At 32.8% G+C, this 19006-nt stretch overlaps 1 protein-coding gene across 2 annotated transcripts in view; it reads left to right on the top strand.

Annotated features, from left to right (window-relative positions):
• LOC113511243 (uncharacterized) overlaps positions 1-19006 on the top strand; it is a 128622-nt gene that overhangs the window by 87453 nt on the left and 22163 nt on the right. For both annotated transcript variants that reach the window (XM_052903221.1, XM_052903220.1), the window contains exons 4-5: positions 7108-7207; positions 8299-8407. In XM_052903221.1, the coding sequence (XP_052759181.1) occupies positions 7108-7207; positions 8299-8407 (209 nt within the window). The remainder of the gene's footprint in view (positions 1-7107; positions 7208-8298; positions 8408-19006) is intronic.

Raw genomic sequence — 19006 nt, 5'->3', positions numbered from 1 at the left:
TTTTTATGGCTTGGAATTTTTAATAACAAACAATTTTCTTAGTAGGAATGAGAATATTCTCAATTCGCCTGTATTTTAACTTTGTGTACCAATTTAAGGTTTCGATTAATAATGTGGTGATAGCAAACTCCCGTAGGTACCTCAAATTAATCTGAGAAATGATAGTAAATATATTCTCAGAAAGCATAAGATTGTACTCGACCTTTATTTGGTCTTGAATTAAGTACGTTTTGAATCCAGAGTAGCAATGTAAAAACTTTCCATTGTCTTTTTCACTAATGTAGCTTGATTTTAGTGTCAGACGTAGTGTATTCATGACCTTTGGGGTTATTTATCGGTCTAACAAGCAAACACATATGATGCACTCTCGAATTGTTTTACTTCATAGCTTAGTAAATATAACTTATTCATATGTACATAATTCTGGCTAGCTACATTCATACTTGTGAATTTTGGAAGTAGGCAATCACTGCTAGATGACAGATAAAAAATTTAACATAAAAAATACATGAGATTTTAAGTTAGACCTACAGGTCGGCTGATATAGCATTTGGTGCATAGTTTTTATGTCAGTACATACATACATACAGACAAACAGAAACTCTAAAAATGATGACAACAGAAACCAAAATATTTCTGTTGTTTTTAATTAAAATTGATTACATAATTTTTTCTTAAACATCTTTTATGTACAGATATCATATAGTTACAAAGAATGATAGATTTTGTTCCACAAAAAAAAAAAAACGAATTTAGTAATGGCAAAACAGGTTATTTTGATTTATTAATAAAACTACAGAACCAATTTCGATAAAATAACTATGTAATCAACCTAAAAGTCCTTTCAGGTGAAATAATAATTTTTCAAATCGGTTTATAGATGACGGAGTTATGAGGTGACAATGCTAAAAAATATAACTGAATTGAGAATCGTCTCCTTTTTTTATGTCAATTGATTAGTAATCCCGACCATTTGGACGAGTGGCGGTCCTCCACAGTGCGTTTTTCAAGACAATTTCTTCCACGCACAACCACTCTTTAGAATCAACTTCCAGCAGCAGTATTTCCGAACCGATACTACAACATAACCTTCAAGAAAAGAGCATATTTCCTTTTCAAAGGCCGGCAGTACACCTGCAATGCTGCTGGTGTTGTGGGTGATCATAGGCGGCGGTAGTCAGGTAGTAGTACCATCAGGTGAGCCGCATGCTCGTTTGCCCCTTGTGTTCTAAAAAAATATTGATTAGTAAGATTTAATTATACTTATTATCAAGACAGGATAGGTATGTCCCTGCGTTAACTTAACTCATGGTTACCATATTTTTGAAGGATGTGAATTTCAACGTGGCGTCGCTCCAATGACATTGTACCTATTTGTGGTGTGGTACAATAATGGGCTCTTTTATAATTTAACGTAGCATGACATGATATTGTAGGATTTTATCGTTACGATATTTTCCACGGTATCGTAGAAGTCTACGGTATGACAATTTCATGCACGAAAATTTAACAGCGACTTTATATAATTGCATATATTTTGCTCTCTTAATATAAATAAAGCGTGTCGATAAAATTGAAAGCTCTCCTTGATTTTCCTGGGATTCAATCATCAGGTCCTGACTTAGTGTAAACCACCTCAGAAGTATATTTTCTTTATATCTTTCGAATAAAAAAATAATTTAAAAAATCGGTCCACCAATTACAAAGAAATCGATGGACATAAATATGTAAAAAATAAACAGTTTAACATAAAATCTCCTTTTTTTCAAGTTGGTTAAAAAGGAGATAAGCTACGTTTTATGCAAAAAAGTCACGGGTATAAATCTACTATTTTATAAATGGAACACTTTTTTTTATTCAAATCAAAGGCAAAGAACGTGGACGTATATGAACTATGGTATTTACGAGACGTATATATGAAACTACTAATTCAGCGATTCGTAATTAATAAACGACTACATCCACATTTTGGGGCGCGGGGTCTAAGTTGATAAGTCAATCAGAAGGTTAATTCCCTTTGTGGCTATTGTTTGTAACTGAAGTTAGTGTTGTCTAATAATCGATTATTAATTTAATAACTAGGGTTCATCTAGAATAAATTAAATTTCGATTGTCCTGTGAACAGTATCGATACTATCGAAGTAATAAATATAAATTGAAGTTTTATGATATTTAATCGGTAACAATCGATTAAGTATGGTCGATTAAGTGTATCGTCGTCTTGGCCGTGTAGTCCCAGCATAGAATAGGCCACCCTTTCCTTTCCCGTGGGTGTCGTAAGAGCCGATTAAGGGAGGGTGAGGAATGGGCAGCAGCGTCCTTCTTAAAACATCTCTAAAGCCTGACTGCGGTTGCCAATTCGCCTTTCAAGCGTGGCACTACTGGCAAAACCCCCCAAGGGGCAAGCTTATGTTCAGCAGTGGACAGTTAAAGACTGATATGATTAATCAATTAAGTGATTACAAATGCTTAAACTACCCCATTATAATCCATAATTTTTAGAGTTAGATTATATTCGAGAGCATATTTATTTTATTTATTTACTATCAATTATACCAATTACTTGATGATATTTGAACCAATTATAATTGGCTAGTTGAATCGTGTTTTTACTCTGTTAGGGGTTTTATGTCGGATTGAAAAGGTGGAGATTTGTACGTATTATCGTTATATTTGTGACATATCCTACTTATTGACTTCTTTATTATTATTAGTACATCTCATTTTTAATATTGACTATCTGATAACTAATTATTATTTATTTCTACTATTTAAATTAGTCGACTGAATAAATTAAAATTAAATTGTATTGCATTCCTTAATATTTTCATTAATGTTATTTTACTATTATATAATTTCGTAATGTTTAAATGCTACAAAAATTTTTAAAATTAAATCATTGTAATTTTTGTTTTTAATATTTGCACGCTTGACCTAAATAGACTTTGTAAAGTACTTTTAATTTATAAGATCAAATGTTTTATACCCAAAATCATTATTATTAAAATTATTAGTATTATAAATGTAAAAGTTTGGAGTTTTTATAAGTAATCTAGAATGCTAAATAAGCTAACGGCCCACCTGATGAAAAGTAGTGATTGTCGCCTTCTATCTATAGGCAACAATTTTTTATGTACAATCCCATGGGCATAATAGAGTATACTGTGTGGCCCATGATACTCTTCATGCGTTGGCATTCTCGAGTAATAAGTTGTCATATCCCATCCCAGTTCAAACCGCAACACAGCCGTGCAAATACAATTGCCTAACGGCAGGAACGCGAACAGGACATAGTCTCCTTCTGGTATGGTGTGGATAATTGTTATTCAGTTATAATTAAATAAATGAAAGGATTTTAATAAAATATAATACACAAATCGATTATACTAACATGTAAGATATTTTATATAGGTACTAATTCGTTTAGTGAAACCGCTGAGTACAGCTAGCCCCATTACCAGTAGGTAATCGATTATATCGTATTGTTGATTAATCGGCAGTGTCTTGACACATTAATTAATAAGTTATTAATAATATATTATACTACTACATAGATTGATTATCTAAATCATTTTATTTGATTATATGTGGTCCCGATTGAACGATCGATTAATAATCGATACACATCGATTATTAACAACACTCGTTGGGACTAATGAACACGGCAGATTGGTGCGGTCTCTTGTAGACGCTCAGTGAGATATTGTTATCGATGGTACTAACGTAATTACTGACTTTGAGGTGACAAAGGAGTTTGTGGCGGCGTGTTGTCTATCATTATAATTGATGACTAGAACCAGCTTGTATGAATAGATTGATGAATGTGCGGTAGCGATGTCTATTCGAGTCGGTGCAATTGGCTCCCTATTGTGTGCTAACCCTAAAGGGTGAACGCGGGGCATTAATAATGTTTTAACACGAATTATTAACACAGCAAATGACAGCGTTGTGGTTTAATGGTACTATGACTTGTAAAGGGGTACGGCAAAGAAGACAAAGGTAGTAAAGTCGAATTTGGCAGACACTAAAAATGTGTGTGTGAATTTAAATGTTTGCTCTTTTGATTTATTAATCTTCTGCGATAGAAAATACCTTTGACAAAGCAAACGACTTGAATGAATGTGGTAGACTAGTTCATTCTCATTTTGAATTCAAATATGTCCAACAAAAGCGTAATATATCTAGTATTATGTTTATCAGATATTTAACAGAGCAGTAGCTGCTACTGTTGTGTAGTCTGTTTGAGCAGAACGCAATAAAAATATAACCATCTTGTGTTTTAGTTATCACAAAAACATTCTTTAAACTTTAGAGTCTAAATATTTATTTAATTGATAAATCAATTTTTAATTTGTATTACTATTGGACATCAGCAGATTGTTATATGTTCAGGTCAGTTATTCTCTTTGTTTACATTTTCATTAAATTTTATTGAAACAAACCATACTAAACAGAAACTCTTGTAACGAAGTCCAAATTGATTTGTATCTACAAAGCAATTTTGAATTTCCTTTGGTGTCGACAGAAAAGTAGTTACTTACAATCAGAATCGGATCAAGCTAGAGTCGAAACTAGGACAAAGGGAATTGGTATATATATTGAAAATAACATTGTTACAGACTTTTGTATTTATCCTGTTGCTGCACTAGTTCATTTTATATTGGTAGAATGCGATGAATTTTATCAATTTTTACACTTTTGTTTTGCATAGTTTATGGCTTTAAACTATGAGAACTTACTTGGATTACCTCGACGTTTCGAATAGCTCTCACTGTGGTCTCGAGTAGACTGAGATAGCACAGTCATACTTCCACATCCGATACAGAAGTTTTTCACTCATTGTCTCACATCCTATATTTTGTGTCCCTATACTGAGAGTTTCTGCACACAACACTGCTCATGTCTTCATTTGATGCAATTTGGATGCCGGTGTAAGCTGGTCGAAAGCAAAACCTCGAGATAACTCAGGTAAATTTTTATCATAGTGTACCTAAATGATTGTGATGAACTTTGTTTTTGTTGTAGTGACCACGAAAAAGTTCTCAATTGGTGAAACTTATTTGCAAGTATATTACGCGATTACTTTGCTATTTTTGAACCTTTTTTTATAGTTATATATATGTAGGGTTTACTCCCCTGTTAGTTCCATAAAAATTTTGCTACGATTGCAGCTGTGAAATTTTTCATCACTATCACATCAGCTGTCCATTCCTGAACATGGTCCTTCCTCCTAGACTACCATAAGGAATGATCCTGGGCCAGCTGCATCCATCGACACCTAGTAATGCATCGACTCCTAGTCCTCCATTTAGTCTGGGTACAACTCTTAAGGACCTTTCTTCCCCATCAGTCGTCGGTTCCTCGATCTACCAGTTTCAGTTTGTTTATTTTTCGGGCCATGTCAGCCATTTTGGTTCTTCTTTAGATATTCTCATTTCGGATTCTATCACATAAAAGTACTGTGAGCATAACTCTCCATAATTCGTCGAGTAATTTGAAACTTTTGCACACAAGCAATCGTGTAGAACCATGTTTCGATTCTATAGGATATCACTGGTAACCAGTAAGGGTTAAAAACCTTCGTCTTTGAATTTTGCGGTATTTTAAATGAGAAGATGCTGTATAGTTTTTCAAATATTGCCCAGTCGAGTCGTTGATCTCTCGTTTGAAGTTGGACTTATCAAATCGGACAAGTTGTCCCAGGTATACATATTCGTCAATAACTTCGAGCGTAGTCTTCTCAATTATAACCGGTATAGGTGTTTCGTGGATGTTAGACATGATTTTAGTTTTGTCTATGTTCATCTTAAGACCTACCTGTTGAGAAACGTTGTTAAGGTTATCGAATGTAGATAGAATCATAGTTCTATAGGAATTTCGGCATAATTACTATAATATCGACCTAATGAAGGTGATTCTTTTTGCTTAGTACAAATCGTTGCGTTAAACACTCAATAGTTACAATGTAGTTTATTGGTGTACGAGTTTATTGGTTTACCGAATAATAAATACTTTTGTTGTGTGGTTCCGGCATAAAATGGGCCACCCATTTCATTCCCGTGGGTATCGTAAGAGGTGACTAAGAGAACTTAATGATTGAGGGATGTGCAGCATCGTCCCTCGTTAACGTTACCAAAGCCTAACTATGATTGCCAAACCGCCTGCCAAGCATGAGAACTACAGGTAAAACCCCCCAATAAGAGTTGGCCTATGTTCAGTTCAATAGACAGTTAACTGATATGATGATGATGATGATGAATATACTTATGTGGTATACAAAAAAACCTGCCTTTGTTTCGCCTCAGAGGTTTCAAATAACGATGATTTTAGAACCATTGAAACTGAACAAGTCTATTACAGACTACACGATTACTTGAATGTCAAATGTCAATCGACTATTAGTCGATAATGCACACGCTTTCGAATGGCCATGTAACTTTGAACGTATGTATTACTATATTACTGCGTATTAAACGCAGTAGTTATTTTCAAATTATAATCATTTATATTCAAGTACACTTGTTTAGAAGTACTTTTAAATCGTCATTTTTTATGAATGCAGATTTCGAAAATTTGTTATCTGCTAAGAAGAACCCGCAAGAACCGCAACAGTTACTGTTTTAAATCTTTGTTAACATTATATATGTATTTATTTAAATACATTTAAATCATTCTTGCGAATTTTTGACAGCAGATAATAACAATTTCAAACCCTGCAACGGAATCATATAAGACGACAATTCAAAAGAGCTTGTAAAGGCTATTTGAATAAAGATGATTTTGGATTGGAACATGTTCTAAAGTAGTTTGTTATTTCAATAGAACTTTATCAAAATGTAAACAAATTAATAATTGATTCGACAAAAGACAGTCTGCTGATGCCCAATAGTAGTGGAAACAAAGTATCGATTAATTGAATGGATGTTTCGATTAGTTACTAATTTTAATCAGATTTATTTCAATCAAGAATCAAGTTTAGTTTAAATCAGTATTGGGTTTGAACAAAACTTGATTCTCTTTTCAATTTAATGTAAGTTCTAGTAAAATATACTGTAGTCATTGTTACTTATTAAATAGCATCAACTAACTCTTATTCTTTGTCCACAGAGCATCAGACAGATCGCCTTTTGACGGTTCCTGTTGCTCAGGGTATCGGCCTGTTGACTCCGCCAGTCTGACCACACCTGATGAGGATGATCTCGATGCGGTATGTTGTAACCAGCCCACCAGAATCAAGAACTCTCTACTAGTTTTGGGACCATCCGTATCCGTAGATCATAAATGACCATAATACATATGGTCGACAGTATACTCTGTTATGTTCATGGTACTGTTCATGTCTATAGGCAATGGTTACTCCTTTCCATTAGGTAAGCTACCAGCATATAAGCCATTCAAAGTTTCATAAAAAATACAAATACATGTACCTAAATTAATTTGGTTATGTTAAATTAAATTAAAATGTATAATTACTTTAAAAAATTTTAAATTTGTTTTTTCTACCAAGCTAGTGGCATTATGACTCTTCTGATGCATTGAAACTCTTGAAAACAAAGGAATACTATTTTTTCTTCTTTTTCATTCGTATCGTTTCTCATGGCTGAGGAACGTTTAAGAAAAACAATGACATATAGTCTGTGCCATCACTCTTTTCCAAAAAAACATAGAGAGATGGTTAGTAAAGACCAGATCAGGTCCACGCGATTCCTGGAAACCACCGTGGTTAATTCTTGTTGAGTTTATTATGATGAGCCTATGATTCTGATTTTAGCTTTTAGTAGCCTCCAGTTCCCTAGCATATACCTTATCAGCATACCGATAGCGCAAGTGTAGTCTATTATCACCATATCAACCGTTATTTGTTCATTATTTTCCCCATAGACTGCCACAAAGAACGGTCCTGAGCCACCTGTATCCACTTATTATCTGCAATGCATTTAAGGTCGTCACTCCATCTAGTGGGGGGTCCTATACTACGTTTGCCTGTATGGAGTCGCCACTTAAGAACCATTCTTCCCCATTGGTTGTCGGTTCACCGAGATATGCGACATTGCCATTGCCACTACAGCTTGCTTATCCTTCTTTATAAATTTGATTGTTCTGCAAATATACTCATTTCGGATTCTATTACTCAAAGAAATTCCGAGCATAGCCTTAGTCCTCTCCATAGTTTGCTGAGTAGGTAGCTTAAAGTTTTTGCATACGTGGCGGTACCATTTCATTATTAATAATTATTAGTAAATTAGTATAAACTTATTATTGTTAGTGTATGTATGGTATTTATTTGTATTTCTACAGATACCAAAGTACAGGGTCGTGTTGCTAGGAGACGCGGGCGTTGGGAAAACTGCACTCGTGTCTCAGTTCATGACGTCAGAATACATGAATACGTACGACGCTAGTCTGGGTGAGTAAGCATGAACTAACTTAGACCACTTAGTATGAGCGTAGCTAAGAAAAATATTGTTAATACAGGGTGATATCGAAATGATTAGTGTAATAGTACAACTAAACATTTTTCCTAAAGTATATACGTCGAAAAATGATAAAAAAATATGAACCTTTTATACTAATTTAACGTAATAATCGGACACGCCTGGAGTGCTAAAAATTTTTTGTTATTTTCAACTTGAAATAATCTTCAGTATTGTTAATACTTCAATAAAAGTATGCCATCGATTTTGATTTCAGTCTGTATATATAGATAAGTGCATGTTTAGATTATGTGTTGTTATTATATGATACTGAAAATATATAAGTATATCAATATAAGCAATTGGTACATTACACTCATTAGATTTTTAATATGACATAGGGCTCGAACGGGGGATGGTAAGACGAGTAATGGCTCAAAGCAATAAACACGAGGGGAGACAAAATTGAGGGCGATGACCGTTAAAAATGGCGGCAAATGTTTTAGCAAAATTGTTTGATCGGGCTTTATTATGACCTTGCCCTTATTGGCACGACTTTTTTTCTATGTAATTATTTCTTTTTGGACGTCGAACCAAAATGTCAAACAATATTTTCCTCATAAGAAACCAGTTAACTATAAGGGCAAACGAGCCGTAGCTCCTTTATTCGCTCTCTTCCTACGCGTATCATCTTTCACACAATCCATCTGCATGGATCTTCTTCTCTTTGAAGTGACCATTATCATATTCATACTTTTTGGAAGTTATGGCATGAAAATAAACAAGTGTAACAACTTTTAGATATTATGTAAGTACACACATTGGCGATCACCACATTGATGGGCACGTTGCTTTGTATAAATGAGGTTTCAATTCCTGGTCACGCAAATTTAGGAAACAAAATTTTCTTAGTTGGCTTGAGTTTAAGTGTTCTGGCTTGTGTTCATTAAGTTCGTTGCCTAGCTCCTTATAACAGGATATATTGGATTAATGTAGTTGAGTGGTATTTATTATGTTATTATTATACATTGTTAAAAATAAGCTTGTAGTCGCAACTTTAATTTTTCTCTCCATCTTAAGATTGCTTGGAAGAGATCACACCATCATTAATTGTTATCTCTTAACCTTCTTGTAATTAAGATCTTTTCTTGTATATATATTGTTAACTTACATAATCTGTATCATTCTTTGAGGAAAATAATAAATAATTCTCCATTCATGCATTTAAAATACATAAAAAAAATGTATAGATTTAAACTTTGTTAAGATTCACATTGTTGTTCAGGAAATGAAATTCGTTACTATCCTTTTAAGAGAGTGAGATAGAACATTTTTGTTACAAATAAATTTTAATATAGGTCAAAGACGACAAATAATTTAGAGGCTCTCATATTAATATCGTAAAATGTTCACCGGAGCTTGTATGACCGTACTACCATGAATAAATGTAAGCGTAGACTCACTCACAAAAGGGAAATAATACTTTCACGTATTACGTCAAAGCGATGACAATATTATTGTGTTTCAATTCTCGTGTATACCATAAACAATCTTATTTACTACCGCACAAAGTTGTTTATCGCATTGCCAATGTGATATCTTATTTAGATTTAAATGTTACTGGTCTTATTTGCTTGCGACAAAAGTGCTTTATGATCGTAATGTCTATAACAAAAAAAATCATAATCTGAAACACGATTATAAACAAGTACCTACATTTTGTTACGCAAAAAAGAAAATTAACAATTTCAATCGTGTTTAAATTAATATCTTACTTTTATTTATTTTTTGTTCTTTCATTTATTTATTAGCTTCAGGCGTGACTTTGTACACGCGCATTATGGTAGTTGGAAAACCAATAAATACACCTTTTCTAGATGGTGTATCAAGATAAAATATATATTTAATTTTAAGTTCAAGTTTCAGGCAGGCAAACTGTCAATTGCAAAAAGGATTTCGAAAATTGGTTCAGAATTAACGAAATGATAACGTAATATGTTGCAAGAAGATAGACGAGTTTGCATCACGATTACTTCTTCGTGAAGATGAAAAGAAGTAATGACATGCTGTGTGTGTTCTTAACAAAACAAAAGATAGATTTCTTATTTAAATACCTGTTCCTACATTTGGAATGTTGTGAAAATTTAATTATATAACATTTTAATAGAAACTAGGGCTTAATAATAAGGGTTTCTTCAACAAAAACTTTGAATAATCTTTGGATTTTTTTTTGATGGGTGAAAATGGTTATGGTAATCCCGCCTGCGCTAACGAAATACGCTGGCGGAGCACCAGTGAAGGGTGATAGAAGAGAACGAAAACAGGCCAGTTAGCCCATCATGATGAATTCATCAGGAATTAACCATGATAGTTTCCAGGGGGAACCGCGAGGAGGTTGACCTGGCTATATTGCTAGCAATGGGATTCTCAGTCTCTATTACTAACAATCCTTTCCCCCCAATCTTTGGATTTATACGCTTGTTAAATCGAAATTATGCTTTGATAGCTTTGACAGGTATGACGTCACTGCGCCACCCTAAGAGCATCACCGCTCAATAAAATAACAATAGGCTATTTGAGTGATTTCTGGAAACCATCTCAAACTAGTTAGTGGCATTTATAGATCCTCAAATAGTTTATTTTCTATATACATGTACTTATGTGTATTAAAAACAAACTATTTGCGGATTTCATCAAAAAATAGCAAATAAAAAGGTATGGTTTAATTAGACCGCCGAAACTCAACTATTGAGTATTTCATTTTAGAATTAATATTTCGATTTTATAATGCACTTAATTCGGTAATAAATTTGAGTTTGGTTGGATACAATTATGTCATTTAGGTGCCCTATGTTATCAGTTATTTAACAGCTGAATAATTAAAATTAGTAATTGTTAATTATTCGAATAATAAAATCATTTGGATACTTGCACCGCTACCAAGAACGTAAAGAAACCACAATGATAGACATGTTGTTTACTTCCATGTTACGTCATCATACATTCCAGATCGATTTCGATCACGTGAAACTAAATAAAATAGAATAATATTTTTTTTAACATTAATGTATACCTCTTTTAAAACCCCTAGACTATACGGATGGCATTAAAACTTTATATTTTATATTGTCAAATAGCCTAATAAAATTGTAAATATGCAATAGTAACACATGACTATGTCGATTGCAAAAATTACAATTGAAATTGGTGCAGGTTGACACATCTCGCTGTTTTGCAGTGTGAAATATATTTATTTATATACACAAATTATATTTAAATATAAATAAATATATATAAAAATTTCTATATTTTCCATCTAAAGAAGATATAATTTGCGTTGCAAACAATACTGAAGTTCAAAGCTAGTACACAAGTGAATTACTAATGAACACAGATATTCATTACAAATTAAATCAAGTCTCGAATATCGCATTAATTATGCGATGTACCGCGCCTTCAACTCGAGTAAGTACCTACTACCAGCCAGAAAATGAACGAGGAAACAAAATTTGTAGGAGTCTTAATATAAATAATGTAATAATGTACAATGTTAGTTACATTATGCTATTATTTATATATATTTATTATTTATTCTTTTTTTTTTTAAAGTTGACTTGAAAATTAACAAAATACATCGCAGTAGAGAACGATGTCATTCTAACTTGTTATTTTCGTAAAATTGGCTCATTAATTTAATTTATATTTGTAAATCACCGTGTCTTGGTAATTTCTTATGGATTCCCTCGATACAGGTCGGCCTAGTGCGGGGTCCAATGTATTCGCATTGTAAATTTCTTGTATTTAATAAATAAATAAATAGGTTCTTTTATGGGGTGATAATGGAATGGCACTATTGGTTTACACTGGCGGAATACCAGTGAAAGATGATAGGTGAAGATGAAAGTCAGCCAGGTAGATCAGCGTCATCGTGAATTGTTCAATAAAAATTAATCACAATGATTTCTAGGGGAAATCGCGTGGATGTCAACCTGACAAGGTATCAATCGAATCGCTAGTCCCCATAGTAATGTAAATTGTTACTAGACAATCCCGTTCCCCTAAATAAATATAGGTTAGGCTTATATTTAAGGCAGGAAACATTTTTATTTCAATTCTATAACATATAACATAGCTATGAAAAAGATCTGCCATGTACATATATCTATTTATAAATATGATTACCTATTATTATTATGATTATTACCTATGATTATTGAATGAATAATTTTTATAATATATAATAGAGCTAATAATAGCTCTAGAATTTGAATGAGGATTCATGAAAGTAAATAATCAATAAAAAAAAGAAGAAAGAACCATTTTTATTTAAGTAAACTTAGTTAATAGAAGAAAACTTAGATAAAAAGAATAGATTTAAACATTTTTTAATAGTAATTATTTTCATTACAACTCATTCGGAAGGCACTTTCAGCCAAGAGAATAGGCAAAAGACTCAGCTGTTGCTTTTCTTAAATAGTTTAATTATATATAACATGCGATATACACTTTAATCCAGGGTCAAGCACTTAAATCGATTTATAACTGTAGTAACTATATCCCTTAATTTTAACAAAGTAGCTTAGTACCTCTGTCAAGATAGCAATTTTGTGTATGGAGACCACCCACACAAAACTCTCAGTCGTTTAAACTTTGCTATATGATAAATTACGAAGATACAACTGACAAATTATCTACGATTTTATTTATTTATTTATTCATTCTTTATTACACTATTAAAAATTGTACAAGTGGCGAGCTTAATACAGTATAGCGTTTTCTACCAGCTAATTATTGGGTAAAAATAGAAAACGTATGAAGGACTTTTTTTATACCACTGAGGTGGTAAACAAGCATACGGCCCACCTGATGGTAAGTAGTTACCGTAGCCTATGAACTCCTGCAATACCAGAGGTATTACGCGCGCGTTGCCGACCCTGAAGAACTCTCTCTTAACCCCTCTTTTGAAGAACCCCATGCTGTAATCTTTTGGGAAAACCTCGGCAGGAAGCTCATTCCATAACCTGAGTGTTATGTGAGATGTGACATAATTTTAGGCGTTGTTCGAAAGTTAGGTATTTATACATCCGTTGGAGTTCTGGAAGATTTCGAAAGGGAATTCAGGATCCCCAACACTATGGTGCGGCGAGGGATGCCATGGGGTTTTTAGCCCATAGGAGTCCAGGAATATCCACGCACCTCCCCCTGCCTCTACCTGGTCTGCATGATACATTTTCCACATGTAAATAATGTTTTAATCTAAGTTTATTTGAATAAAAATATTTATTTCTGTTTGTTTTTCAAAATAACATGAAAGTTTATTCTATATGGAATCAATATATCGTATCAATTTATTCCGCAATATTCTATATAATTTAAGGAAATCTTTACAATTATAAATGCATTAAGCTTCAGGTAAGAGTTTTAGATACAATTGCTTCGATAAATTGGAACGTTACAATATATATAGTATTGTTATTATTAATTTAATTTTCCAATAACATTGAACTTGGAAACAGATTGTCTATGAAACATTGAGCAGCTCGACTTATTAAGTCGAGCTCAGTATTGAGTTTTGCGGTTACAACATAGACGATGTATCTAATTGATTTACTTATATATTAATGGAAAGCGTAGTATTAATTGAGAGGCAAACGCAGTATAGGTCGAGCCCCACTAGATGGAGTGACGATCTCGAATGCATTGCAGGCAGTCAACGGATGCAGGTGGCTCAGGATCGTTCTTTATGGCAGTCTATGGGGGAGGCTTATGTCCAGCAGTGGATGGGTAATAGTTGAAATGATAATGATGATGTTATATTAATTGCCGGTATGCAAAGACTTCAAGTGATTCAGCAATGGAGCGGGCTATGCTCGGAGTTTCTTTGCGTGATATAATCCGAAATAAAGATATCCGCAAAAGAATCAAAGTGACTAATATAGCCTATAGGATAAACAAACTGAAGTGGCATTGGGCTGGTCACATAGCTCGAAGAACCAATAACCGATGAGAGAGAAAGGTTCTGGAGTGGCGATCCTGTACGGACACAGTGTAGAACGAACTCCCACTAGATGAAGTGATGACTTCAAATGCATTGCAGGGAGTCTGTGGATGCAGGTGGCCCGGGATCTTTTCTTAACGGCAGTTATATATATAGGTGTCTGGTGGTGGAGGAGGTATATATATATATATATATATATATATATATATATATATATATATATATATATATATATATATATATATATTCTCCATCCATTCCTCTTAAAATATCTCTAAAACCTAACTGCAGTTGTTAATCCAACAGCCAAGCGTGGCAACTTCTAGTAAAATCCCCCTACAGGGAGTCTCAAATTCAGCAGTGGACAGTTAAAGTCTGATATGATGATTATGATGATGAAATTCTTAGTTTCTCGTTCGTCGTTGCTTTATCGATTTCCGTTTCACCCTATATAATATGTATAAAGTACACTTAATGAAAGCATTGAATCTAATCAGTCTATTATTGACTGACAGTAACTGTATGATCTCTCTGATTAAAGTAGATCACTCTTCTTTTATATAACCGCCTTAGCTTTCCCCCGGGAGTTACCTACATGAACATTTATGCTATTTTATTATGCCAACGTGTTTTTGTCCCTGTAGACCGTCACTTATCTTAATAATGTAATAAAATTGTAACTAGATGATGTCTCTATATGGAAGATATTTAAAAAAAAAATAACTTGAGAGAGACTTTGTACAAATGTCGTTTGCTTGGACACCTTTATCCTATTCGTGTTTCTACCGTGAAGCAGTTGTGTTTGCATGGCTGTGTTTCGGTTTGAAGGTTGGGATATGGCAGTGAATTTACAGGGTACAAATGAATAACACCTGAGTCCTCAGGAATGGCAACGCATGGAAGGTATCATAAGCGAAATAGTATACTATGTTATGTCCATGGTACTGCTCATGTTTATAGACGACGGTTACCATTTTTCATCAGGTAGGCTGTCAGCTTGTTTGCCATTCTAAGTTGTATAAAAAAATCCACGCATACTAAGTAGCGGGCAGAAAGCTAGTTCAGAAATAATGAGTTCGCAGCGCCGTGAAGCGAGATTGTACCGATTACTTAGAAGTTTAATTTTCTAAAGATTTCTACATAAAGAAATATAATGAAAAAGTATATTAGAAAGTACAACACGAATATTAAACGATTCGTATGAAATTACGAACGCTTTAATGTAACAAGGGTCACGTTCGGACAAACCTCTGGAAGGTTAACGACCTGTATGAGTCCTTATTACATTATTAAAATGTAATAATTTAAGATTGTGTTATACAAGAAGAAAAAACTACTTCAATTGTGACAAAATCGGCTATTTCGATTTAAAAACTAAACGGATTTTGATAACATTTCTTTGAGATCAATTTGTAAGTATATCCTTTTAAATAAAAATAATTTTCTAAGTCGACTTATAACGACAGAACTATGAGGAAACAAACATAATAGGAAAAATATACAATCGAGTTGCTTCCTTTTGAAATCGGTTAAAATGAGTTTATTTGTTACCTCATACCGTCTTAACGTCTCAAATTCATGAGGTATATACATACTATTTGGGGTGAAGGACGACAGAGGCTACTGTTTATTCTGGTGAATCAACATATCCCTCGTCACGTTTACCTCATACCGCGATTAGTAAATTCTTTACCTAGCGACTTATAAAGCAATCTCTTTTTTTCATTTAAGAGTTTCCTCTTGTCGGTGCAACTAATTCATGCATCTTCCTCCAGCCAGCTCTAGCACAGGCCATATCCTTTATCTCCCTATACGACATGACGCCTAGTGTTTCCTTTATCTGTCTCATGTAGTTAATCCTCGGTCTTCCTCTTCCTTTTTTGCCCTCTATCTTTCCTTCTACTATGCTCTTAAAAAATTGTCATGTCGTATAAGGTGGCCCAGCATTTTGCCTCTTCTATTCTTTATTATTTCAACCAATGTTCTCTTTTTGTTCACTCTTTTTAGGACTTCCTCGTTCGTTAGTTTTTCTGTCCAGCTTATCTTTTCCATTCTCCTCCATGTCCACATTTCGAATGCCTCAAGCATGTTTCTTTCCTTCTGCGCCATTGTCCATATGTCACACCCATAAGCAATATCACTGTTAAAAACATGAAATTTAAACTTAAAGCATATTTTCTGTCCAACCTTGCTAAAACAGCAGAATATTAATGTCAGTACTTACTATTTGAGAGCGAAATGTAAAGTGCCATACACAGGTCTAAGAAGTTCAAGAGGTACTAAAAATTCTTAAGTTTTTGAATGTATTTGCATGCTAATTAAATAAAAAAAAGCGTGAACGAAGTCGCGGATAAAAGCTAATGATTTGGCGAGATGTTTACACATTTAGCTTCTATTGAAGATAAATTATAGTACTTTTTATTTATTTGAATTGGTATAAAATATCAATTAACAAACAATTGGTAAACAAGCATACAACCTGTCTGATGATATACGAAGTTACCATAACCTATGGACGCGTGTAATATCAGGAATGTCACGCGCGCGTTGCCAACCATTAAGAAATCTAAATACGTCCTTTTTGAAGAACCCCATGCTATAAGTTTTTGATACTTTGTTACTTTATTGTAATATTTATGGATATCTCAATTTTTTAAATTTTACGGGTACTATATAAATATTATTCTATAAATCCAATATCTATCAAATAGAATAAAATTTCAATTAAAGATTTATTGAAATTCGTTTACAGTTAGCGAAGTATGAGAAAACATTGAAAAAATTCAATTTCAGAAACTAAGAAATAAATATAAATTTAGATTAATGAAATAAAAATGTTTTAATTTTTAATTGTTTATAGTATTTAAATTTTTTAAATGATTGCCTATAGCCTAGCTTGCTTATAGTATAAAGATCAGTGCTATTTAAGAATATAGCATAATTTCGAAAGTACGCGTTATATAAGGGGAATTATTATACCAGTATATATATATATATATATATATATATATAAATAATAAATAAATAAATAATTTAAAACTAATGTTTATGTATTATATATACGCTTTTTGTTTTTACCTAATGGTTAGATTGATATCTGGCATTAAGCTCGCCATTTGTACAAAGTTTTATTGTGCAATACAGAACAAATACAATAAATAAATAAAGTGTAAAGTCTGTTCGTAATAAAATAAGAAATTTAACAAACGTAATTGGCGACACAAGAATCCTTATTAATATTATATATACGAAAGTGAGTTTGTTTGTTACGTCTTCGCGTCTTAAGCGCTCAACCATTCATCACTTAGTACTTGGGATAAATAAGGACATAGGCTACATTTTTCTTGATCATTTTATATCAAATAAAAAAGTAATAAAATATATCTAAAAGTTATTTTATAAGATTTTTATTAAACAGTTAATAACATTCACCCCAGTAAATCGTACAGCCTATAAAAATTGTGGCGTCTCTGTTAATAATTCTGAATTTTCGATATTGGGGCTGGAAGCTGTTCTAATAATGCTTTGTGGAATTGAATGAGATTACGGCGTCAAGCAAAATTGGTATTAAGTACACAAATCATTTGCACGGTGCGAGATGTAATAATTTTTAACCTACTAATAAATAAAAAGTGAAGTGTGTGTCGAGAAACCTGAGAATAGGATTCCGTATTCAGCTACGTATTTTAATTTATCCAAATTAATATTTTAAAGACGAAATATTAAAAAAAAACTTATTTTTACATAATGGATAAATCTTAAAAAATAATCGATTAAAAAAAAATCTGCTATAGAAAGCTATTGGGCACACAATTCCGAACTCGTAATACCGAGCCAATTCATAATTTAAGAAACGAACAAAAGTTCATTTGGTCTAAACGGTAATCGAAATCGGAACCGCTTACGCAATGCTACATGCCCACCATTGCGCTAGAGGCTTTCAAAATAATATTAGAAACGATTACACATTTATTTATTTAAATATTTATATTGGCCAAAATAAAATATATCACAAAAGGTGGACTTAATGTTAGTAGCATTTTCTACCAGTCAACCTTTGGAATGAATAATGAATCACGATCGTACTACTTCATTATAGGGATAGGTAAAGAAAATAACAACTAATAATGTATACCAATACAAAATAAATAATATATACATATACATAAATAATAAAAAATGATGACTATCCCTTTCAGACCCAAGATTTTTTTTCTTTCAGATTAAATATATTTTCGTGTTTTGGAGCTAAACCATATTGCCGGCTGCTGCACCACCTAACCGCTAAAATGATTTCTTATTGGCTGGTTTAGAATCTCACTATCATATTATTTCAGCTTCGTGCGTAAAAATGAATTGCGCGCGGTTTTAGAATTTTTTAAAGTTACAACTCACACCCGTATCGTTCAGGTCTGAAAGGGATATGCTATACATATATAAACGAAAATAGATATATAAAATATAAGTAATATATAAATAAATAAAATATAAAAGATGATGATTAGCTACTATTCTTGTAATAATCATTGGTAAATAATTAATAATTTTATTACTATGAAATAGTAAATTTGGTATCTAATATATTTCTATAGGT

The sequence above is a fragment of the Galleria mellonella genome, unplaced genomic scaffold (assembly GCF_026898425.1).
Source record: "Galleria mellonella isolate WM207_F2 unplaced genomic scaffold, CSIRO_AGI_GalMel_v1 utg133, whole genome shotgun sequence".
NCBI classification, from domain to species: Eukaryota; Metazoa; Arthropoda; class Insecta; order Lepidoptera; family Pyralidae; genus Galleria; species Galleria mellonella.
Note: the sequence above shows the minus strand (reverse complement) of the source record. Positions and strands in the feature narration are given on the sequence as shown.